The sequence below is a fragment of the Microchirus variegatus genome (assembly GCF_963457635.1).
Source record: "Microchirus variegatus genome assembly, chromosome: 17".
NCBI lineage: Eukaryota > Metazoa > Chordata > Actinopteri > Pleuronectiformes > Soleidae > Microchirus > Microchirus variegatus.
In genome coordinates this window covers 6,850,059-6,875,197 of record NC_139818.1, presented here as the reverse complement: position 1 = coordinate 6,875,197, position 25,139 = coordinate 6,850,059, and the positions used below count along the sequence as shown (strand labels likewise).

The 25,139-nt window shown below is 43.2% G+C and overlaps 1 protein-coding gene across 2 annotated transcripts in view; it reads left to right on the top strand.

Annotated features, from left to right (window-relative positions):
• Positions 1-10,795: 10,795 nt before the first annotated feature.
• Positions 10,796-25,139, top strand: part of LOC310939425 (voltage-gated potassium channel KCNC1-like) — a 64,584-nt gene continuing 50,240 nt past the window's right edge. For both annotated transcript variants that reach the window (XM_083904179.1, XM_083904178.1), the window contains exons 1-2: positions 10,796-11,182; positions 21,540-22,227. In XM_083904179.1, coding sequence (XP_083760305.1) covers positions 21,607-22,227 — 621 coding nt within the window. In that variant the 5' untranslated portion in view covers positions 10,796-11,182; positions 21,540-21,606. The remainder of the gene's footprint in view (positions 11,183-21,539; positions 22,228-25,139) is intronic.

Here is a 25,139-nt window from a genome sequence, read left to right as displayed (position 1 = left end):
AAGTATATGTGATAAATAATGAAGACGATCAAAGGCTTTTAAGGAGAGCAGCTTAACAACAACTCAGCCATCACACAGCTCAATCTGAGCACGAGGACAAGAAACAGACAAAAGGAGACATAGTACAATAGTATAATAGTAAAATAGTAAAATAGAACCAGCACCAGCACTTTGAACATTTCACAAATACCAAATGAATTACAAATAAGACATGTTCAGAAAGGTATCTTTCAGTACACATGTACCATTATGTTGACAAAGAATATCTATTACCTTTTACAATAGAGTTCATTTGCTTTGTATATTCTGTCTATGCTTAATTTTAGTCACTTGTCATTTCATTTGTTCACTGTGTCCTCTGGAGATCTCGGTAGTTATCGGAGTAAGATGTTTCCATGTCATTCCGGGTAATACTGGCATAACACTGCTATTTTATTAGGCTAATTCATTGCCGGAATAAGGGCTTATTCAGATAATGCTTACAGAGATAAGCTATTTACACGAGGCAAGCGTTATCGGAATACTTCATGTGCAAATGTTGTCATTCGAGTAGGTCCGCTCGCTTCGGGATTAGACACCAGGGCCCGGTTTTTCAAAAGTAATCCTTTCGGATTTTGGATAACGGATTGGATCAAATCTTGAAAATGTGTTTTTCAAAAGAAAAAACAGATTATGCAATCGGATGTATTGCTATTGTTATGTAATCTTGGTGTTGATCCAGATCAAACCTTTAGTTTGTTGTTTTCAAAACTTTGTAGTATAGGATTGGGATCACTTTGACCCAAAAAATCTGTATTAAACTGATCCCATTAGAAGGGTGGATTCAGCGTGGATTTCAGGCCCAAAATGTGATGAAACTTTAAAATTGTATCAAGTAATACTATATTTGGGTCATGCAGAACAGCCTAAAAGATATCCTCTGTATTCATAAGGTTTTAATTTGATTTGGTCATCCATCAGGCTACAGTGATTAAAGTTTGTCCTCCTAAAATAATCCCCCAAACAGCTGTCAAAATTGACCACAAATAATATATTCAATTCTGTCACTAATTAATGTGTATTCATCGCAATCAAAAATATTTTTTAGTGATGCATGCAATGATAAAACAGAATAACAAAGCAATGGCAATGACATCACTGTATTTTTTAAATCCAAAACAAATCCAAATAAGAAATAGTGTCTAACTATTGCGTCCCTTGTTGCATGTCCTGTTTGCGCTTGGTAGCGATGTTGAGCAGGACAATACAGCCAAGGGTTATGTTGCATGCTTTCTGTGGTTCCGCTCTCAGGTAGTTAAGGCATGCAAAACGCCTCTTAAGAACTCAATTTAAACGCTCAATTGCATTGCTATTCGCTATTCGTATTCTACTGGTTGCTCTTTACATATCTATAGTTCTACATTGTTGATTTCCTATCATATTTGAGCTTATCCAGATTTGGTGATCCTGAAAAGTTTTCTATCCGGATCAGATTAATCCAATCCGATGTTGCTTTGGAAAAAACGGCTCAAAAGTTACGTGATTACGTGATCATGGATAGCAAAAAAAAAAGGATTACCAAATCTGGATACATTTTATCCAGATTAAACCTTTTGAAAAACCGGGCCCAGGGGAGTGATTTTGAATGACAGTCTTGACAGTGTTGTTTGATTGACCAGGGACGCCAAGAGCTGCGTCCCAGGCAGGATCTGGAAGGAACCCAATGAGAGAGCAGCTCCAGATCACCTGACTACCAAAAGTCAGTGGCGATTTTGGTCTGGAAATTCTGGTGGGGCCATGCAGGAAACCTCCAAGCGCGACATTCGTATGGTTTGTCCACATGGGCAGGGTTTCTCACTCCTGGTCCTGGGGAGCCACTGTCCTGCATGTTTTAGATGTTTCTCTGCTCAAACTCACTTGATTCAAATGGTCAGCTTGTCAGTCATCTCTGCAGTAACCTGATAACGCCCCATATATTTGAATCAGGGGTGTTGGAACAGGGAAACACCTAAAACATGCAGGACAGTGGCTTCCCAGCACCAGGAGTAAGAAACCCTGCTCTAAGGCTACAGAAATAATAAAATAATTACATTTGTGTGTATCGTAAATTTGATTTTTGCTCATATAGCCCCAGAAATATTTCACACAATAACTTTAAGGCCCATTTATGCTCCTTTTGTTGTATATTTTACGTTGTTACAATACTTCCTATACAGGGCAAGTTGCAGGCATCAACAAACAAAGTACACCATTGAAGAAGTTATTTAATTGTACTTTATCCAAAAGAATAAACAGAAAAAAGAGAAATGCAAGACCACTGAAGGTAATGTACCGATGTAATTATGTACAATCTTGCAGACATAGATTTACTCTATACTGCCTCCCCATGACTTCCAGTGATATTGCTCCATTTCGTCCATCACTGTAAGCTGTCCCAGGCTTGGACATCACTGAGTTTCTGTGTGACCTGTGAACACAAGACACAGCGAGATGTTGGAGGACACCGTTTTTCACTTGGTGATGGGCAACATCAATAAAAATGACTGAACCAGCAGTTTCTCAGGATCACCTCTCAAGGTCAGCGGTCCTCTCTGTCATCCTGCAACAAAGTGGAGGTGCACACTGTATATACAGCCACAGACGGACAGCAGATACAGTATTACACTGATTAATCAGGCCGTTTTTAAAACTGTTATTTAATAATCACCATTGAACACTATTTTCTTCATTTGACCTTGATAAATAAAACATTAAAATTAAATTATTAATTAGTTAAAGGTGCAGTGTAAAATCAAGCAATATTTAATGGTGAAGTTGCATTGAAGTTGTTTTCCCTCTCTTTATTTTCCCTTTCATGCTTCACTGTCCAATAATAATATTAATATTTATATATTTTTTTAAAGTTTAGATGGTGGTCCAAAATGGGAGCCCACCCTTGCTCCTGGTACACGGTAAATATAAAAGGCTCATTCTGAGTTAATGAAAATCAGCAATTCATATAATAAAGTGACAGCTATGAAGATGCAAAAAATTAAGTAGATTTGAGGTTTCCAATAAATAATTTTAATGGGTCAGGTCTGCTGTTCCACTGTATGTCTTTATGAATGAGCTGCACTGTGCAGCCTTCAGGAGATCGTCTGTGGCTGTCTCCATGTTGAAAAAATGCTCACTGTTCACAACAAAGCTGAGCATTCAAGTATTCATGCTGGCCGATGAAGAAACACTTTCTATGGAAAACTTCCTGCCCATAATTATGTGCTGCTCTTGACAGTGACCTCTTAACAGTCACTGACAATCAAGCTGAAGTCTGAGTTAAAAACAAATGAGGCAACATCTAAAGACTGCTGTACTGTACTGAGACACACAGAGAGTTGTGTGGAGCTGATAGACTAAAGGCCATACTCCACAAGAACAGAGAAAGCTGTTCTCTGTCCCAGGGCTGCCAGAAAAGAATGATGTCGTTATTTACTTGTAACCCTCGTATGGGGATTCTTGCAGCTTGTTTTCAACATTTTTTCTTGTGTGGTGTTCAATAATGAAGAAATGCTCTCATTCCCTTTCGGGACTTCCGAGGAGTTCTGCAATTGAAGAGGGGAGTGGGGTGAAAAGTCTGTGTTTGGGGGCACTGCGTTTGCCTCAGCTTCACAGCGCCTTATCTGACGTGGAGATGTTGTCACATTTCTCAGAATTGTGTACCTTATTTTATTTAAACAACAGGTGAGCAAGCGGGAGGTCTATGGTCTTAAAAGTGTTTCGTATAGGTAATATGTATGTTTTAGGCATGTTAAAACTAAAAATACCGATATGAGTAGTTATGTCTCCTTATTGTCCACCTGTTATTGACATAATGTGCAAATATAGATATTAAGATAGTTTGAACCTATGTTTTTTTATAGAAGGAATATGCAAATGTGATTTTGGAGCATCCTTAGTGCTGTCAAAGTAGTAGATAATTTTCACATGGGTGAGACGGTGAGCCAAATTACCTGGGCAGGCACAGCAGAGAAAGGGGAGGTAACCTTTTCCCTTATGATGACATAAAGGGAAAGATTCCAGATTGGCCCATCTGAGCTTTCATTTTCTCAAAGGTGGAGGATGACACCCAGCTCTTGCTTTATACATATCACCATTTCCAGCCACTGGGGGATCATAGGCAGACTAGGGGAACTCATCTTAATGTTAAAAAACCTCTGAAAGTGACATTTTCGTGCCATGGGACCTTTAAGGGGGAATTCTAGTATTTGTTGACCTGGCCCTGTGGTCATAAATGTGGGTGTATTTATGTAAATAGTACTTACAAAAAGCAAACCTACATCCTTGTGTGTGCATGAATGCTGTGAGAAGAGAATGAGAGTGAAAGTCAGCAGATTTTACGAGCATCGCTGAATGCATCACAGAGGAGACGAGAGAGCTATGCTGTTCTGACAACACAGCGGTGCAGTGTCCCCACCGGTCTGGTAACTGTTGTGGCTGCTGCCTGAAGCGATCTACTGGACCAATTATGACATTTTTGTAAGTACTATTCACATACACGGCCACATTTATAAACACAAGGCCCAGCTAGAAAAAATACAGAAATTCCCCTTTAGATCCCTCATGCTGTTGGGATCTGTCATGTGATCTTAGCACAGGTCAATGATACTACAAATCAAACGTGCATCCTCGTGTTAAAGTGATGGTATGGGGGTGACAGTGGGTCAGAGTGAGATGTTTTTCAATTGGAAGGTTGTCGGTTTGATTCCCCGCTCTGCTAGTCTTCATACTGATATGTGCTTGAGCATGAAACTTTAGGTGAATTCCAATTCCTTGCTTAACCCTCAATCTTAACCCTCAATCTCAAAAATGTGCACTCCCTCTAGTGCAAGTGCTGTCCCGATTCTCAGTAAAATTAAGTTGAGGGGCAAGTTTAAGGGCTGTATCGCCCTCAATGTTGAGATTTTCCGACACCACCCTAGGGAGCAAGGGCTACCCAGAATGCATTGCGTGTTTTCACATAAGAAAGATGCCGTCGAAAGCAGCGAAGCGAGTGCGATACAAATTAAGTATTTTCTTTGTTATTAGAGATATAAAAATGATGAAAACCATTGTATTATCTTAGTTTAGGCCCATATTATGGATTACTGACGTCATTGTTGCGTAACATTTATTTTTATTTTAAGATCTTTTGTCAATAGCCGGCCGGTGCGCACACGCGATCGTTCGCTATCGTTTACCCTTCAATAAGCCGTGGTGTGTGGTAACTGTCAGCTGAATATGTCCGTGGTTGTGGTATTTGTATGAGTATCATCTTGTAACTAACTGACAACCTTATAACTTGACTGACAAATGGATTGTGATAAATAATCGTGTTGTAAATGTGTTCTTCTTCTTCTTTTTTGGAGTTCACAGACTGGACGCAGCTTTCGCGTTATACCGCCCCCTACAGTCTGAAGACGTATCTGCATTTAAGGGGTGTCCCATTTCTAAGTGACAAAATAACCCTCAACACTTGGTTTTGAGGGCCAGTTAAGATTAAGGGTTGAGCTTGAGGGTTTAGATTGAGGGTTAAGATAGGAATTGGAATTGGCCCTTTAACCCCATGTTGCTCAGGACTCCTGGCAGTGTGTGAAAGGATATGAAAAACGGATGAAAGGAATTGCATTTCACATAGATGCACTTTATGATTTTTTTATTTTGGTCAAGATTTTTTCAGGTCTGCTCCTCCACTGTATGTCTTTATGAATGAGCTGCACTGTGCTGCCTTCAGGAGATCGTCTGTGGCTGTTTCCGTGTCGAAAAAATGCTCACTGTTCACAACAAAGCTGAGCATTCAAGTATTCCAGCTGGCCGATGAAGAAACACTTTCTATGGAAGACTTCCTGCTCATATGTGCTGCTCTTGACAGTGACTGACGATCAAGCTGATGTTGATGAACTAAAATGTTCCACCCACTGTTGCTAGTGTCTTCAAACCTCTTCAGTCTGAGTTAAAAACAAATGAGACAACATCTAAAGACTGCTGTACTGTACTGAGACACACAGAGAGTTGTGTGGAGCTGATAGACTAAAGGTCATACGCCACAAGAACAGAGAAAGTTGTTCGCTGTCCCAGGGCTACCAGAAAAGAATGATGTCATTATTTTCTTGTAACCCTTGTTTGGGGATTCTTGCAGCTTGTTTTCAACACTTTTTTCTTGTGTGGTGTAATAACGCAATAATGCAGAAATGTTCTCCCTATAGGGACTTCCTAGAAATTCTGCACTTGAGTTTCTAGTGAAGTTAGAAACGTTGTTCTTGTCAACTTGAGAAAAACACATTTCTCTGTTCTTGCGGCGCATGTCTAGGCCTTTATTTAGAATTGTGTGACATTTGACATTACAGAGCCCCAGTCATGACAAAAAACAACACATATTAATTATTGCGTCTTTTGATTAAACATAAAAAAATACTCAAACCAATTTGTCAGTTGACGGTTAATTAAGTAATTGATTAATAATCAACCAAATGAGGAATTTTTGCAGCCCTAGACACTTTCACTGACCCTAACCCTATTGTAAACACCTCTCCACCTAATGTATTGTTTGAATTGTCTGAATAGTCTGAGCATACAGTATTTAAGTTCATTGGTTTGAAGACATTGTAGATCTGAATCCATCTTGCTGTTTGCAGTGCAGAATTTAACAGTAACATAATGACCGTCCTGCTAATTCAAAATGCACTGTGTCTCCTTTACTCATCCATTTTCTGTCTGTGTGCACTTTTGCTTTTACAGGAACAGTTTGTGGTCAGAGGAAAATAGCCCGGGACCTAGCAATAGCCTTTGCCCTTTTACTCCTCTTGTAATTTTTATGAGGTGATGTTGCACTCGCTCTTGAGTTTCCTGTTGGTAAGTGCATCGACAACATTGCTGACCATCATACTTGTGCTTGAATTCTACACGGCTCTGACTTTGATAGAGAGTCTCCAGGATCATATGCTTTCAGTGTTTCTACAAACCACAGATATGTGTGGACTCACATTCCTGAACCAAATAATGTCACTTATTTACAAAAAGGAAGCACAAAGCAGACATGGACACGGGGTAAAAGTAAATGTCTTTAATACAGAAACAAAACTCTTTTTATAATTATTTCTCCTCTTTAAAGGGACACTATGTAGTATTTATGGGTTTATATGACACAAAATCCACTTTTTTTATACATATTATGTGCTCCTGCATTGTCTAGTCGATGTATAATAGTTTTTGTTTAATTTTCGTAGTGTTTCAAAAAGTCATGTAAAATAACATGGTCGCGGACCGCTGTTGCATTGCCACGACGCCATGTTTCTAAGGGAGCCTGATCTTTTTTACGAGTGTAGAATGGAGGAGCACACATATTTTACAGCGGATAAAGGAACACCAGTACCTGACCGTACGCCCGCACCACGGAGAAAGACGACGACGACAACATTTGACCTGCTGAGGATACCGTAGCGCTCAGGGAAGGGAGGGGGTGAGCAGAGGAGCAGTTTGTTGTTGTAACTTTCAGCCTCTCCTCTAGATGTCACTATAAACTACTTACTTCACCTTTAATAATACCAATCATTGGATTAAATATCATTGGAAACAACGAGGTACAACTTGTAAGAATTGTGCTACTGGGGAAAGAGCAGCACATTTCAACGTATGGGTAGCACCCCCAAATCAATGTGTCAAAATCCCCTCCAATATTGTCCTGTTGGTATTCACTCCTGTATTGAGTTGCTTGGTGAATTCGGATGATTGCACTCTCCCACAGTAATAAGGAAAACACAACATATATTGGCCATTTTTGCACTTCATTCATTTTACACTGTCAGGGGCCTCAGCAGCATGTGGACCATCCATAAACAGCTTGGTGTCGTTCCCGGTGAGATGGCATCCGGTTCCTCAACCAGGAGTTGATGAAGGTCAACCAGCGTGGTGGGGTTGGTCACTACAGCACACCTAAGCTGATCCCACGAGTGTTCAATTGGGTGGAGTCTGGACTCACAGTGGGCCATTCCATCCTTTCCAAAAGTTGAGGAATAATTGACTAAAACTTTTTTTTTTTATCAGTGAGAGGTTTCACAATCGAAATATTATACTTGTTATGCTATAAACAGCTGGAACACTCAGTAGGGGTAAAGATCATCTGGCACAGGAAGGCGGGAACACACAATGGACCCTTCTCAAACTATTCCCTCCCCACTCTGAGGTAAGCTCCTTTTCCCAGAAACAAAATTTCAATGTACTATATGTTTTCTTAACCAGGGCAAGTGATAACGGGAAGCCTGTTTTTGTGCATAAGGTTTCTGAGGTCATCACATTTCTCTATAAACATAACAAACTCACGGCATATTAACCAGGAGTTACTAAACAGTCTTGTCTCTGGAGGTAACAAAGGAAGTGACAAGAAACAATTCACAAGTTCCTGTCCACACAAAAATCATAACTTAGAGCTGCTGTACATAACTTTTGCTGATTTGTTTGTGGTTGTTGGTTGTGGTATGTTTGGTCTTCATGAACAGAAACCATGTAACAACGTTTATTTTTCCTCATCCTTCATTGAAAACGGCTCTGTCAAGCAAAACTATCAGACCTGACTGAGAGAGCATCTCTTTGTATACAACAGCAGAGCAAGGGCGGGCGGGCCCGTGGGGAAGTGTTTATCTTTTTGAGCAGTAAAATTATCTTCCGAAACTTTTCGCGAATGCTTCTTTGTGTTAAACTCAGTCAAACTCCAACCTTTTTGCAGCCATCTCTCTTTAATCACAATATTAATAATAATGGTGTTTTACAATTGTTTCAATTTGTTTTCTTATTTATTGTTTACATTTAAATATTATTATGTTTAAACATATGCATACCTACATGATAAACAGTACACACCCAATTAAAACCTAAGAAGCAAAAAAAATATTGGTCTCTCATTTGCTGTTTTCCTCACTACAGAAGAGTCCATTTAAAGCGGACCTAGAGTGGTCCTGTTGCACATATATGCTAGTTATGGAGGTCTACTTACATACATTAACTTGTTTTTATGGTCAAAAACCTCCTAGTTGCTGGAAACAAGCTGATTGAAATCCTCTTTTCTGACGCTGTTCCTGAGTCGCGATATTTCAGAGTGAACTCTCACCCCCAGAAGACAGAGTCTTGTGATTGGCCAGTACTATTCAGCACATCCTCATTATCAAAACATTGTTTTAACAATGTTTAAAAATAGCTTCTTCACGACTCCACGCCGCAGTCCCTTTTATGACTTTGACCCTGAGTCAGACGCAGAGTCAGAAGACAGTGTCGCTCGTGAAACACCTCCACAACGGACGTTATTCTTCTTCTGCGGTTCAATACGCAACTGGATGTGCCCGGACTAGTGCCTGGAGCAGGACGATCTGCTGTTCAGGAGAACTGCTGTTTACGTAACCGGACCGGGTTTTTTCCAAGATCTCGCTGAGCCCGAGATTACAATAAAACACAGCGTTCTCAGCAGTGGCTGAACTGTTTGTTTAGAACCTTCAGGGCTTCTTAAACAAGGTAATGACGCAGATACACACTAAAAATTGGAACTTCCGGTCTAGGTCCACTTTAACCAACCTTTAAATATTGTCAATGTCATTCATTAATGGTATTCTACTTTATCCTCCACATGAGGGTCGAGGAGGAGCTGGAGCTAAAGGCATGGTCACACCCTGGACAGGTCACCTGTCCATCACAGGGTCAACCTACAGAGACAAAGAAGCATTCACTCTCACCTGCACACCTACAGTCAAATTAGAGTCCAGTTAAGCTAATCTGCATGTTTTTGGACTGTGGGAGGAAACTGTAGAACCTGCAGTAAACACACACACACACACACACACACACACACACACACACACACACACACACACACACACACACACACACACACACACAGCCTTCTTGCTGTAAGGTTACTGTACCTCTGTGTGACACTGTGTGAATTCATCTTTCGTAATATATATATATATATATATATATATTTTTTTTTTTAAATAACAGAATCAAAAAGTTTTTACATGCTTTTGGAATCTGTTAAATTGTTTACTGTTTATTGTTTACTGATTGATTGTGTCACTCTCTTATTCCTCCCCCAAATAACTAAACATATTCTATGTGGACTTCATAAGGGTTATAATATAACATTAATAAAACTATAAAAATGAATCTTCGTCTTCTTCTGTTTCTTAAAAAGGGTTTGTGTGTCCAGACTGTGTCTTCTCCTCTGACCCACCTGCTTCTCTGTGCTGCCATATGACTGCTGATGTCAGACCGAGTACAAGAACCTGTAGACAAAATGGTCTGTGTGTGTGCGTGTGTGCGCGCGCGAGCAGAGAGACGGAGAATGTGAGTGGGAAGAGGGGACAGGAAGAAGGTGACAATAAATCAAATATGTGGGTATATTTTGTAATTATTTATTATTATTTTTGTTTATTAATCTGAGATATGAGGAAAAATTAGCCTCCTTGTTCACACCCCCCCCCCCCCTCCCGTGTTGTTCTCTCTAATCCGCCCACATGTATCGTCTGAGGAAAAAATAGTGCAGGAGGTGACGCTCTTCAAGCGGAACAGAGAGAAGGAAAGACTGAGAGAGAGAGAGACAGACAGAGAAACAGAGGGAGAGAGAGGTGTCCACAGGCTGCAGAGGCACAAGAGGAGCTGTATGGTATCTACATCCTGGAACAGACAGAGAGACAGTGTCACAGAGGCTTTCCATTTTTTTTGTGCAATCACAAAGAGGTGGAGACAGGGAGGAGGGAGGGAGGCTCTGAGAAATAAAAGGAAGGAGGGAAGGAAAGAAAGGAAGGAAGGGAAGGAACCTGTGCATCTTTCCACCATCATCATCACCATCAGCAGCAGCATCAGCAGCAGCAGCATCATGGCCACACGCTACAAGTAACAACAGTTAAAAAAAACAACAACAACAAAAAACAACAACAACAAAACAACAAAACAAACAAACAGAAAATCAGAATCCGAGAGGCAGCAACAGCCGCGCGCGCGCGATTCCCACTGTGCTTTCTTGTAATGGTGGAGTGAACCAGAGCCACTGATGCCCGCGCGAGACTCCTGGATATTCTCTGAGAACCACAACAGACAGACAGACAGACAGACACGACCGTCCAACAAAGACAACTAAAGTGTGACTGATGTGTAGAGCTTGATGTGCCGCGCGCACTCGACACGAGCCTGAACCAGAAAGCAAGTGAGTATGAACCGTGTGTGTGTGTGTGTGTGTGTGTGCTGCCTTTTATCCTGCGTTTATCCGTGAAACGACACATCTATGGAATGTCATAGTACAACAGCAAAAAACAAAAAAAAATCGCCCACATTCAACAAGTCTCATTTTATGTCTACAATAGCTGCGTTTTTTCTCTCTACTGCGCGCGCGCGCGTTTCTTTAGGACCTTTTCTGGCATAAACACTGACCTTGTCAGGACCAGTAGTCCTCATAGAGACCAAAAAACCTGGTGCTAGTGAGGCACACGCTCATTTCTGCGGAACTGGTTATAAGTTCAGGGCTAAGATTTGAATTGTGGTAAAGTTGGGGTTAGGGTTAGACATGAACCGGCTGTTTAGGGCTGTCTGAATGAATAGAAGTCAATGAAAGAGTCCTTAAAAGGATGGCTGTATGAGACTGTGTGTGTATGTGTGTGTGTGTGGATCAGTGACTGGAGGAATCGAAATAATATGTGGAGGGGAAATGGAATCATGAACCTCTTCATGGTGCTTTGATACAAATGATTTCAGACATCTGGTTTAAAATGTCCACAGATGTGATGACTGGGTTATTATTATTATTCATCATGAGTTTGTGTTTATTTTGTGAATCCTGACATTCCTCATTGCATAAATGGTGGGTGTTTCCCCATCTACACCGTTAGATCAGAGCAGTACCATGCCTCTGAGGAGTGAGAGAGTGTGTAAGTGAGTGAGTGAGTGAATGTGTTTCTCTCTGCATCATTTTTGTGTCCGTCTATCTTAACAGTTTCCATGTGTGTATTGATTTGTTTTATTTCACTTGCATGTGCCTTCAGTGTGTGTGTGTGTGTGTGTGTGTTCTTGTATTTGTTTCTGGCTTAAACACTGACCTTGTCAGGACCAGTAGTAAAAACCTGTTCCTATAATGAGGCACAACCTCATTTCTGAGGAACTGATCCAGTATTTTTGATTTGAATTGTGGTTAGGTTAAGATAAGGATTAGGCTTTAACCCGACTAACCATTTTACTGTCTTGCTGCTGTAACAATTTACATTTCCCCACTGCGGGACAAATAAAGGACTATCTAATCTAATCTAACTGGTTATGGTTAAGATTAGTCATAATACTTCATTTACCCACATGAGTAAAAATCAATGCAGTGTCCCAAGAAGAAGAGCAAACCTGTGTGTGTGTGTGTGTGTTTTCCCTCCTCGTGGCAGCACTGGGTAAGTGTCAAGGTCTGAATTGGAGGTTTGATGATGGAGGACATGAGACACACAAACAGAGAGATGGAGGGAGAGGAGAGAGAGGACAGTAAGGTGTGAGGAGGAGGAGAAGAGATGATTGTCAGTGGAGTGGAACCACAGGATGAACATAACGTCACTGAGCTCTCATCCTGGAAGTCTGTGGGGGCAGTTCAACGTCTAGACTCCTGTCAACTCCCTCCATCTGCATTACACACAAAGTCTCCAGTTTCATAACGCCTCTTCTTCTTCCTTCACTTTCCAACGCATGACTCAATTTCTTTTTCTTCCTGCCAAGTGGCTCCAGCCAGCATGCTCTTCCACTCAGAAGAGACTCTGCTTCTATTCTTCCATTTACTCTCATTCTCTCGCTTTCTGTCTTTTTGCTTTTCCCCCCACCTCAGTCCTGCATTATGAATCTACAGGCGGTGCTATTTTTAGCTTGAGGGTAACCCAGAAAACACCCCTTTCCATTTAGGCGACAAAGAAAAGGGAAGGAAAAAAAGTCTTCCGACCATGCAGAGGTAGAGGCATGTTGTCAGTGGATGTGATTGTCAGAGGAGTGATGTCTCTTGCTGTGTCAAAATGAGTAGAGAATAAATCTATTTTGAGGCAATGATTGAATTATGCATCTGTATCCTGGGTCTGTTTATGTCCCTGCGCCTCCTGACCCTTCCTCTCTCCTTGGCTGAGATGCCCTCTTTCACATCTTCGCATGAGCCTCTCTTGTGGAAACTTTCCCTTTGTCCTTGAGCTAAGGCAACAGTCACATGACCCACATCTGTATAAAAAATGTATTTAGTCTTCCAATTGCAAAAACAAACCACGGTTAGTGATTTGACTGGCGCCATGTCATATGACGTATCCTTCAGTCAGGGTCCTATTTTCTGATTTGAGTCAGTCATATTGGTGTCCACTCAATTATCGGCATGGCATTGCATTGGTTTTAGTTTACAAAGTCAGTGCACAGATATGAGTAGCCTGCATCGGCAGAATATGCTGCCAAAAATATTTTGAAAGTAACTTCTTTAGCCTGATTTTTTTGTGTTATAGCAGAATTTGTCCATATTTATGGTTGAAGTCAGTGTTTCTAACACACGTAAATATCCTTCATTTAAAGGCACCATGTGTAAGAATAAGGGAAAAAAAGGGTTACTACACTCTAATTCAAAATACTACGGCGAGTCGTAACCGCCTCCCTCTCCCCTCCAGACTCGAGGTTGCCAGCGGTTGGCGTATCCTCCGTCAGCAACGAGCAACTATGGCGAGCAAAGAATCCTATGCTCTAAGTTCATCGTTTGTTTGCTGAGTAATAATTTTTATAATTGCAATTACAGAGAGACATACTAAACAAACTCCCTAGTCGATACTGAACAACACGGTGGTTGTGGCATAAGTGTAGCGCTCCCGAAATGAGACTGAGACTCTACTGACTGCAGTGATTGGTAGACGGCGGTAGGTGGCGCCACATGCCAAAACATGATTTCAAATGATTTTTTTTAATGATTATATTTTGGCTGTACTGTTGTTGTTGGTGAGCTCAGTTTGTTATATGAATATTATTCCTGAGTCTCTGTGACATATCAGGAGGATTTCATGGCCAGTTGCTTTAGATCACTTAAATAATGTACCTTAAACATTGAAAACCCAAAGAAATAAAGCAGGTATTATCTGAAATGAACGGTAATAATTATATTTACAGTGTATTGTCACTCTCCTTTGAGAAGCACAAACATCTCAAAAGTCCATAAAAACAACCTGTGTGCAGTTTTATATCCACATACAGTATATCTCATGATATAGCCTAAACACATTATAATAATAATAATAATAATAAAGAAACTTGTAGTTATATATGGCTGGTAATCTGAATGTAGCCTCATTCATCACCTCAGAGCTATTGGACCCTTGACCTTGATGCTCACCTTCATCTTCTCGTTTTTCTTTCTCATCCAGTCATCTCATTTCACTTCTTCACATCAAACCCAAACTCCTCTCCCTTATCGCTGCCCGCTCAAACTCTACACTGTGACTTTTGTCCCCTGCTCTACATTCAATCGCTGGTGAGTTCACAGGTCAGGAGTCAGTGCAGTGATCCATCTTTCCTCGTCCCGTTGCTGTTTGGCTTTGTGTATCATATTGCTGCTCTGCTGGATCATAATAAGCCTAATGATGCCAGGAGGGTCATGCCATTTATTAGGAGCAGACAGGCTTAAGTGACCTAAGAGAGATTCAAGTGGAGTGCAAGTTAAATCTGTTTGATCCCAATGCAAATTATCTGCAAAGTTCTTCTCCAGAAGAACCAGGTTTAGAATTAGGAAGACACTGGAGATTAGCACTTATTTATCCAGGTCCAAAAATAGAGTTCCTTCCCGACATAATACGGTATCCCATTCCACGCCGCACTCCCCTCCTCCTGCACTCACTGCTCTGTCAGGATTTCTCTGACAGGTATATCCACTTCACCTACGGCCCTGTTTCTACCAAGTAGTACAGTTCAGTTTAAACTACATTATCAATTGTGAGGAGCCTACCAAAACAACCAGGCCATACTGTCCAAGCACGGTGGTTCAGTTTGAGGGTCCTAACACTGGACCACCGTGATTGGTTCCCCCTTCAACCTCCCCCCTTCAAACCCATAACCTTCAACTCAAAGATTTTGGGTTTGATTCTCGGCTCCGCTAGTCTATATGCCCATGTGTCCTTTGGCAAGACACTTGCTCCTGACAGCTGTGCCGGCAGCGCGTGAATGGCTATGAAAGATGAGCGATAGGAAATGCGCTGCAAATTTTTAAAAAAGTGTTACTTATACTAATATACTAATATAGACTTCTATCAATTGTAATCAAATTTAATTTATAGAATTTAGTGTATTTCACAAATATATTTGATAAATATGATGATTTGAATCCTTTGAAATAGGAAAAGTCATTGCATATCTCACAATATCTAAAATCGATATCGACGATAATTGACGATATCTTTTCTCATGTTGGGATATTCAGTACATCATGATATATCGATGTATCTCAGCCCTAACATGACGTCACATTGTATACGTAGCTGATGTAGCCATCACATAACTCACGGTGGAAGCACGTCGCAAGTCAGATCAGGGTGTACCAATTCAAACTGCACTATGAGAAACCGAACTGCATTGGTGGAAATGAGGCTCGACTGACGTCTCACCCAGTGGGTTTATTAACCCCTCCAAAAACTCTCCACATTCATCCTCATGTGGGCAGGCAAGGTTTTAGTCATGGACACTGACTGAGCTTTCACAGCTCCATTACATGCTTCATTGCTTCTTGTCTTTCCATGAAAATGGCCTTAAGTATTAATCATCCCCGGTTAGCTAAAAGGAGGAAACCACAACCACAAGATTGTCTTAAAGGTGACTGAGGGAATCAGCAGCAGCAGCAGCAGCAGCTTCAGAGAGGTGGACATGGTTGTAGGGGAGATGACTGACCAGTACGTACCCACCCCCCGGGGTGGCGTTGCTGCTGCAGTGTGTGTGTGTGTGTGTATGGTGTGGATTGGTCCGGCCCTGGAGTTGGCGTTCCTGAGTAGTAGAGCAGCTACATTTCCTCTCTGCTTGCTTAATTGATTGGTATTTAATTCATGTTCTGGGAATCGGCCACTGGTGAGCTTTGTTATGATGAGAAATGCTTTTGTTATTTTTGTCCCCCCCCCCCCTTCTTCTCACATGAGCACTGTGTGAGCTGCTGGGTGACCATGTGGCCTTGTTCTCTCTTTCAGCTGGCTAGCTTTCTCTCCACCTCCATCCATCCATTCACGCAGTTCCTATTTCTCTTCATTCTTATTGGTTTAGTTGTCTCACTAACACTACCCTCACATATGCAGCGACACCTTGTTTAGCGTCTTCGCTCCTCTTGGCACAGTCAGAGTCACACCATGAGGCACAATGACAATGTGGGGGGGGGGGGGCGGGGGGGGGGGGGGGGGGGTGTCTGGTGATGCTGATGCTGAAGGGGAGGTGACCGCAGTGCTTTCACCGCGCTGCAGTGCCTCGCTTTATCCTGATGGGGTCTCCGCAACACTGGGGGAGTGGGGAGTATGCAAGAGAGGAGAGGAAGATGAGGAGGGGGTGGGGGCAGGTGGGAGAGGAGCGGAGAGGAGAGGAGAGAAGGAACAGTGTGAAGCCTTGTGGTTACATCCTTTGATGAGGTAGCAGGTGGAAAAAATGGCTGCGCACCAGAAACACATACGTAATTTGTGCTCTCTCTCTCTCCCTCACACACAAACACACATGCAAACATACATCACAGACTTGCCTGCAGTACCCTCCTATTCCCCCTGTGGTGCATTTGCCATTAAGCTCAGCTGTATCTCTGTTTTTTTACATCCTCACAGTTGTTTTGCTTCCATCCTCTCTCTCTCTCATTCCCCCATCTTTCATGTCCTCTTATTAGTACTGCAGACCTTTTCTAAATCTCACACGCTCGCACACACACACACACACACATACATACATACTTTCACCTTCACAACCATTTTGCTACCATATTCCGTGCCACTGCAAGGTCTTTTTCCGTCTTTCTCCCCCGCCTCCCCTATTTTTTCCCCTCACCATTTCCACCTCCCAGCATCCTCTTGGTCCTCTCTACCTCTACCCTCCCTCTTTCTGTCCTTTTCTCTCACAAGCAGCCCTCCTTTTCCATCTCATCTCAGTCTATCTCTCCCCTGCTGTGATTGGTAAAGCTTTTTCTTTTTTTCTCTTTTGCTTTTTCTGCCAACTGCTGCATCTGTTCCGCACAGTCAGCACTCCTCCAAATTCCTCCCTTGTTTTCTCTCTCTCCCTCACTAGTGTGCACTGCCCCCCCCCCCCCTCCCCGGTTACTGCCGATGGTACCTCACAGTCAATGCATCCCATAATCCTGCGGTCCCTCCCCCTCTTGCTGCAGTGTTTCTGCTTATATACATTAGTGTCAGTGCAGCCTCCATGCATGAGCCATGTGCACGCTCGTTGTCACTCTCTCGTCTCTGTAGCTCAGTCCACTGCAGAGTGATCTTCAGTCTCTGATGAATTATGATTATTAAACCTCATTTGAGTTATTCGGTTGTTGCACTCAGGTGAGTGCGTGTGTGTGTCTTTCTCCTCCCCCTCCCTTGCCTTCTCTTTCCCCTCGTGGATGTGCAGTGGTGAGCTGTCAGCAGTGGCATGGTGGCGCAGCACATGGTGGCTGAGGCAGGAAATGCTGCAGGAGAGAGAGCAGGAGAGGTGGCAATGGTGGTGGGAAGGAATTATCCCTAGTCTCTGATTGTCTCCCCCTCTATTGTACCTCAACCTCTATTTTCTCCTCAGCCCCTGTCTGCCACATTCCTCCATTTTACATCCAGTGGTCACTGTCTGTTGCCCCCCCCCCCCCCTCCAACTCTCCTCATGCTTTAACCCCCCTACCCTGTTTTTCCCCAAAACATCTGCACTGCTGTCAATGATGAAGTGTTGTTGTTGACGCTCACACATGAAAACTACAGCTACTTTTACGCAAACTTCACATGTAACAGTGGAATCAGGTGATAGGACACAACAGAACCCAGCATTTTACCCTACCCTAACTGAAAACAAACTTCCAAATGGGAGAATATAAGAAGACGTACATTTAGAAAAATAATCAGCTGACTCCCAGGGAACAAAAAGCCATTTAACCGCAGTTACAGACTTGTGGTCGTCTGAGTATAAAATATTCAGCAGCTCAGAGAGAAGCCACCACTGCCCCATGAAGTCCATGTCATGAGGGTGCAGGATTACAAAGTGAAGCCAAATGAAGTTGTCTCTAAATGTCATGAAGTTGAACAGAAGCTGCTGCTGCTGCAAAAAAGTTCTGGATGCCGTCAGAGGAAGTGTGAGTTTGACGCTGTCCGTGGTGCTGAAACATAAACCCTGCTCACAATACCAGAGTTTGCTGCACCACAGAACAGAGCTGATTTGCCCTCCCACTGCTTCTTCTCGTCCTCAAACAGTCTAAATGTTTTGCTGCAGATGCTTTTACAGGATTCTGCTGTCTTGTAAACATGGAAAGATGCAAAGCAAACTACAGAGGCATGGCAATGCAGTGCAACTCTTAAACTCACGGTAGCCGACTTTTCGTGTCAAGCGAGCAGATTTGACGGTGCTGCAGAAAACGCAGCAAATGAAAAAACTTTCAACGTAAACATTTAAGGCATGTCACAAATAAATTACAATCACAAATAGCCTGTGATCTTAGAAGAGCTTACCTGAAAGAGTGTTTTTTCCAGGATCCACAAAAATGGAAAACATTATAAAATGCAAAATATAAAACTTTATATATAGTCAAATTAAATCCTAAAAAAAAGTTTCAGCACATAATCTGAAAAAAAAAGGAAATTGTCCAAAACAGACCCAAACCCAAACTGCAATAACATGTAAGAAACAATTACTGCAGTGTCCCACATGGATGAGAGATAAAGTCTGAGCAGAAGAGCGGGGAAGGAAGTGAGATGACCCAGAGTAAGGGAATCTTACTTTGGGATGGAGATGAAAGACTGGGACAGGACTGCAAAGTCTAAGAGGACGAAAGAAGAGTGGATTAGAGTAAGGAGCATGTGATTGGAGGCAGAGGAGGAGAGAAAGAATGACACAGAGGGGGGAGGGGGGCACTGGTTTTTTGAATAAGTCAGTGTTGTGAGAGAAGAAGAAGAAGTAGAAGAAGAAGAAGAAGTGAAGCCCTGATTCTCCTCTTCAATGAAATGTGATTCCTTTATGCGGAATGTGAGAGAGCGAGTGAGGTGGTGAGAGAGAGAGTGAGTAGTGGAGGGGTGGGGGGAGAGAGCAAATAAGTGGCCTTTACTGCAGCAGAATTTATTCACTTTTCCTCCTCGTGATTCCTCCTCCCCCCATACACTCTCCCTTCAACCCTGTTCTTTCATTACTGGGGGAAGAGGCTGTATTACACTGGCTGTGCACGATAGAAATATGCTGCATTCTCCTCCGGCTCGCTTGCTTCACCTTCTCTCTTCTCCTCTACATCTCTCCATTCCTCTCTCCTTTAGCCCATGTTTTCAGGTGTTTGTCTGAGCCCGATCGTCCTTTTCTCTCCTTCCAGTAAGAATCACGATCCATGGCCTCCTCCCCCATCCTCTCTTTCTCACCCTCTTCCTCCCTCCACTCCTCATTTCACTCTCTCTCTCTCTCTCTCTCTCTCTCTCTCTCTCTCTCTCTCTCTCTCTCTCTCTCTCTCTCTCTCTCTCACACACACACACACACACACACACACACACACACACACACACACACACACACACACACACACACCATTGACAATAACTGTGTATGAATATCAGTGCTGTTGGAGGATGCTGGTGCAGCAGCAGTGTGTGTGTGTGTGTGTGTGTGTGTGTGTGTGTTTGTAGCACACACTGTAGGCTGATTGAGGAGATCTAACATTAGAACGGACACTGCACTCTTGGGAGGCAATTAACACACATCTCACACACACACAGGTTTGCGCAGCTATTCTTCTCAGGACACTACATTGACGGTCCCTAACCTTAACCACAATTCAAATCTCAGCCCTACGCTACCTAGTTAAAACCAGGTTTTGGTCCCCATGTGGACTACTGGTCCTGACGAAGGTCAGTGTTTATGACAAATGTAACTAATAGACAAACATAAATCAAACATTAAGAAGACGAAGAATTAAATTAACCAAAGCCAGTGAAAAGACCAACGTGCACTGCAGTTATCTGACCTGGGAGTGAATGACCATGAAACACATTCTCACTGCTCAAAAATCCATTTAAATCCAGGATTAAACAGGTGAGCAGGGTGAGTTGGTGCAAAGACAAGGAAAATACCAATATTAAACAAATTAACTGTTAATGAGATATTTATGCTGACGTATGTACAGTACGAGCTAGCCATAACAGACATCTCGTTTTACAGCATTTTGCCTTGACTTATATTCTTTTCCTGATATCCAATTAGGTCGTTTTTATTTATTTGGCGGATCCCTAGTTGCAGGTAGGAGGTGCATCTGTGTGCGTTTAAAACTGAAGTGTGTAACTTTAAAATATAGACAAATGCTGCTGATCATCAAAAGCCTGTAAGCTCCACACTCTGTGTTTCCCAGTAGAGCAGTGTTCAGTGCTCGTGTTGCCCTGCGATATTCCCTGGCTGTACACAGGAAGTGACTCATTTTCTGTCAACACAGGTGGATGGATGCAACAGCGACATTACACTAGTAAAGGGAGATGACTGCAAACAGGTTTAAGGCATTGATGGTTTAAACACGACCCTGCCCACCAATGGACTTCTGCTGTATACACACAAGTGCTCCCTTCAGTCAGTTCTGATAGTATTGCTTGACAAGAGCCTGTTTTCAGATGAATAACATCATCATCATCATCATCAACAACAAAAAGTTACATACTACAGCTTTAAGTGTCACAGTGGCACTTCATGGGGGGAGGGGGGATTTAAACATGTAATGGAAATTTCTGTTCTTTTTGTTTCCATAAAAAAAACACATAAAAAACGTGTGTGTGAAACTGTTCTAACATTATTCTGTGCCACCCTGTGCTGTCTCCTGATTCCTCCCCACAACTCCCTTCACCTCCTCCTTTTTGCCTCTGCTCTCCTGCTCAGTGCAAAACTTCCCACTGTTCACGTTCTCTCTTTCGTGCAAGACATACAATCACACAAAGGCCACTCTTGATGACAATTATAGAGCAATCATTTCCATAACAAAACCGCAACCTGGAGACTGATGGAGGAGACGTGTAGCTTGTATGTTGTGTGTGTGTGTGTGTGTGTGTGTGTGTGTGTGTGTGTGTGTGTGCGCGCGTGTGTGGAAGATGCTGATTCATGAATGTGCTGGAGCCACCTGTTTTTCCACAATACTGCACTAAGTTGAAGCCACGCCCCCTTCCATCACTCACTGCACCTGCACAAGGTCACTCCATCTTCTGATGATGTGCACGTTTGCATTGTGATGAGCGCGTGCCTCTGCCATGTTTATGTGACACCTATGTATTACCTGTGCTAAAATATTTGCCCCTTCTTCTTTTTCTTCTTCTTCTCTCTCTCTCTCTCTCTCTCTCTCTCTCTCTCTCTCTCTCTCTCTTTCCCCGCAGACTCCTCAGACTCCTCCCTCCTCCTCCCTTCGGTCTCTCTCATCCTCTCCCTCCCCCCCGGTCCTCTATGCTCAGTTCGGTGTGTGTATCCTCTTTCAAAGGGCGCAAGGGTGGGAACAAGTCGTCCAACAAAGCATGTTACAGCGCAGACATGACTTGTCCGTCAGAAAGCGAGAAGATCGTGATAAACTGCGGGGGGGTGAGGCATGAGACCTACCGGAGCACCTTGAAGACGCTGCCCGGTACCCGCCTGTCGTGGCTCACCGAACCGGACGCGTTCTGCAACTTCGACTATGACCCCAAATTGGACGAGTTCTTCTTCGACCGCCACCCGTCAGTCTTCTCCTTCATCCTCAACTACTACCGCACGGGGAAGTTGCACTGTCCCAACGACGTGTGCGGCCCGCTGTTCGAGGAAGAGCTCGCCTTCTGGGGCATCGATGAGACGGACGTGGAAGCGTGTTGCTGGATGAATTACCGGCAGCATCGGGATGCGGAGGAGGCGCTGGACAGCTTTGAGAATCCGGAACCGGACGCGCCGGACGACGACCCAGCACTGGGCGGTGCGGACGGGGACTTGAAGAGACTGTGTATGCAGGAGGACGCGAGGAAAGCGGGCTGGTGGAAAACCTGGCAACCCAAGATTTGGGCGCTCTTTGAGGACCCGTATTCCTCCAAATATGCCCGGGTGAGTTCGCACCTGTCTGTCTGACTGACTATATGTCTGTCTCTGTGTGTGTGTGTGTGTGTAAGTGAAAGAGAGACTGTTGTCATGACAATGCATGATGATTAAGTTTTCAAACTTTAAATGTTGTGTTAACACTGCGACCGCTGAAACAAACAACCAAACAAAAAAACAACCCAGTGTGCTGGCATGCGCGCACGTGCCAGTGCAGCAGGATACAGACTTACTGATATTGAATAATTAATGTCGATAGCATAGGAAAAATGGAAAATGCTATATGCTGCTGTATCTGTGGGTGATGGGTCTTTGACCATACATCACATATACATTAAATGCAGATGTTTTTATAGCTGTCATATTCCTGTGGCGGTTTTGCAGCTTTAACACGCATCTGTCTCCAAACACCTACGCTGCGCCTCCTGCATCCAAACGCCTCCATTAGGTCACATTTGACCGTTTACGATGCACATCAACGCTCCAGTCATATTTATGGCACTCGCATGATGCCGAACCCTCACTTTACATGTGTCTTCCAACATTTGTCCTTGGGGTGTGCTCCTGTCTGCTGGGCTGCTTTTTCCTTCGAGTCCCCTCTGTCCCATGCAGCTGAGCAGACACAGCTTTTACGCAGTATAATTTTCATGCACATAGTTTAAAAGCAGATATTATAGGGGATGTTTGATCACACAGGTGTGTGAGTAACAAGTACCCACTGACTGTTTTTCATTCCTCACACATGAAAACAGCCACATTGGCTTTTTTCTTCCCCTCAGAACATCCGATTACAGACACATCTAGCTGCTTGATCACATCCGCTTGATTTGTGCTGTTTTATTCTCTGTCTGTGCTTTTTCTGTTGGTACTTGTGAGGTTATGTTAGGGCGAGCCATTACTTCCATGGTAGATTTATCTTGTCAGTGATTTTCTCGATGAATTGGAGTTGTTCGGTTTATAAAACGGGAAACTTTGTCTCTTTTCTTTTAAATTCCACCTCCTTTTCTTACTGACGATCTTGTGATGATCTTGTGGTTATGTGAACACACACACACACACACGCACAGACACACACCTTTTCATTCACGTCAGTCGTTTTCATTTTAAAATTTTGTTTGTCTCGTTTTTTTTTGTCCACAAATCAAAGATATTCACTTCGCTGTGAAAGAAACCCAGAACATATTCACATTTAAGAACTCACTTATACCTATTAGTCCACTCTCAAAATAGTTGCTGAATAATTTAGTAATCGATAAGGGATCCATTAATCACTTACCAGCCTGGAGAGAGGGCCGATAGGCGATGTGAGTGCATGCATATACAGTAAAACCAGACAGTCAGCAGACACCTGCAGTGTCCACTTCATGCCATCACACTGAAAAAGAGAGGAGAGGAATTTCGCACACACACACACACACACACACACTGGCACCAGGTTTTTACATACATCCTGTTCCCTCCAAGGCATGGGGAAAGTGTCTGGCTGTGATGGACAGATAGTCTGCTTGTGGTGTCACCTGATGTGCCTCCCTGAACTGTCATTCTCCCCCTAACTGGGTTGGTTCCTCACCAGTCCACTCCTGCGTGCTGCTCCATGCAACAAAACAGTTCAGCAGCTTCACACACATGCACATTTGGTGCTGTATTCTGAATGAAGCTGCGCTGCCATGTAAGTTACTGTACCTGCTGCTGGAAAGAACACCAGATGTCCTATGTGAGACAAATCTAACATTCATTGAGTGCAGTAGTTGCAGATGGTGGCATCTGTGATGCCAGCACTGCATGTTAGGGTTATACAGAGCAGAGGCAGTGGGTGAGGTTCATCTCTGTGGACGCATTTGAGGGAGAAAGCGGCCCAAATTCTGTGATGTGCCAACGCTATACGTCAAACGGCGATGTGACCCAGATCGCATGCTTTATTTTTACTGTGGCACTTTTTTTTAAAGTGTCCTGTCCCTTGGTCTCCTGCTCTCAGAGATGTAAATGATGTGTGAGGAAGAGAGAGAGAGAGCGCGATATATATATATATAGAGAGAGAGAGAAAGAGAGAGGAGAGAAGTAAAGGAAGGTGAGAGGAGGGACGGTTTTTTAGGGGATTTTACCCTGTGATGTCTGTGATGAAATGCATCAGCAATCAGTGTTGGAATGAAAGTGTCAGATGGGCACTAAATGTCTCCTTTCTTTTAAATCCCACCTCCTTTCCTTGCTCATGATCTTGTGAGGCTCACTTGTGAACACACACACACATGCGAGCGCACATATGCTGGTGTCAGTGCTGGCGTTTCTGCTGCAGTAGACACTGGAGGGGGGGGGGGGAGCACTGTGGAGGAAGAGAGAAAAAGAGCAAGGGGAGGGGGAGGAAGGGATTGCGAGGCATGGGCAGAGCGAGGGAAGTGGAGAAGGTGGTGAGGGTGAGGGTGAGGAGGAGGGAAACAAGACTGAAACCGGAGAGAATGAGGAGGAAGAAGGGTGTCGAGGTAAATAGGGAGAAATGCATCACATGATGGTGGTGGTGGTGGTTGAGCGGACGGGGGGGGGGGGGGGGTGTACTGGCGGAGTCCCTTGTTTTAGAATCTTTGATTATCTGTGTGATGGCTTGAGCCGTCCAATCTTCCTATCGTGGCCCTCCTGCCTGTCTATTGATTGATATTTTATTGATGATTCTTCCTTTTGTCTGTTTTTAAAGCATTTCCCCCCCGTTTCTCTGAACATGAAGGACATCTTCTTTTCCTCTGCTTCAAGGAAACATGACTTAGAGACGGTGTATGGCTGTATATGTATATATTTCTGATTGATGAGTTGATATACAACATGATTTGCAAGTGATTTCTTTATTGATCTGTGCCTGGTGTTGTAGATCCTGCAGTGCTGACAACACGAGACTGTTATGCCACATTACTCACTGTTTTGAACCGCATCTG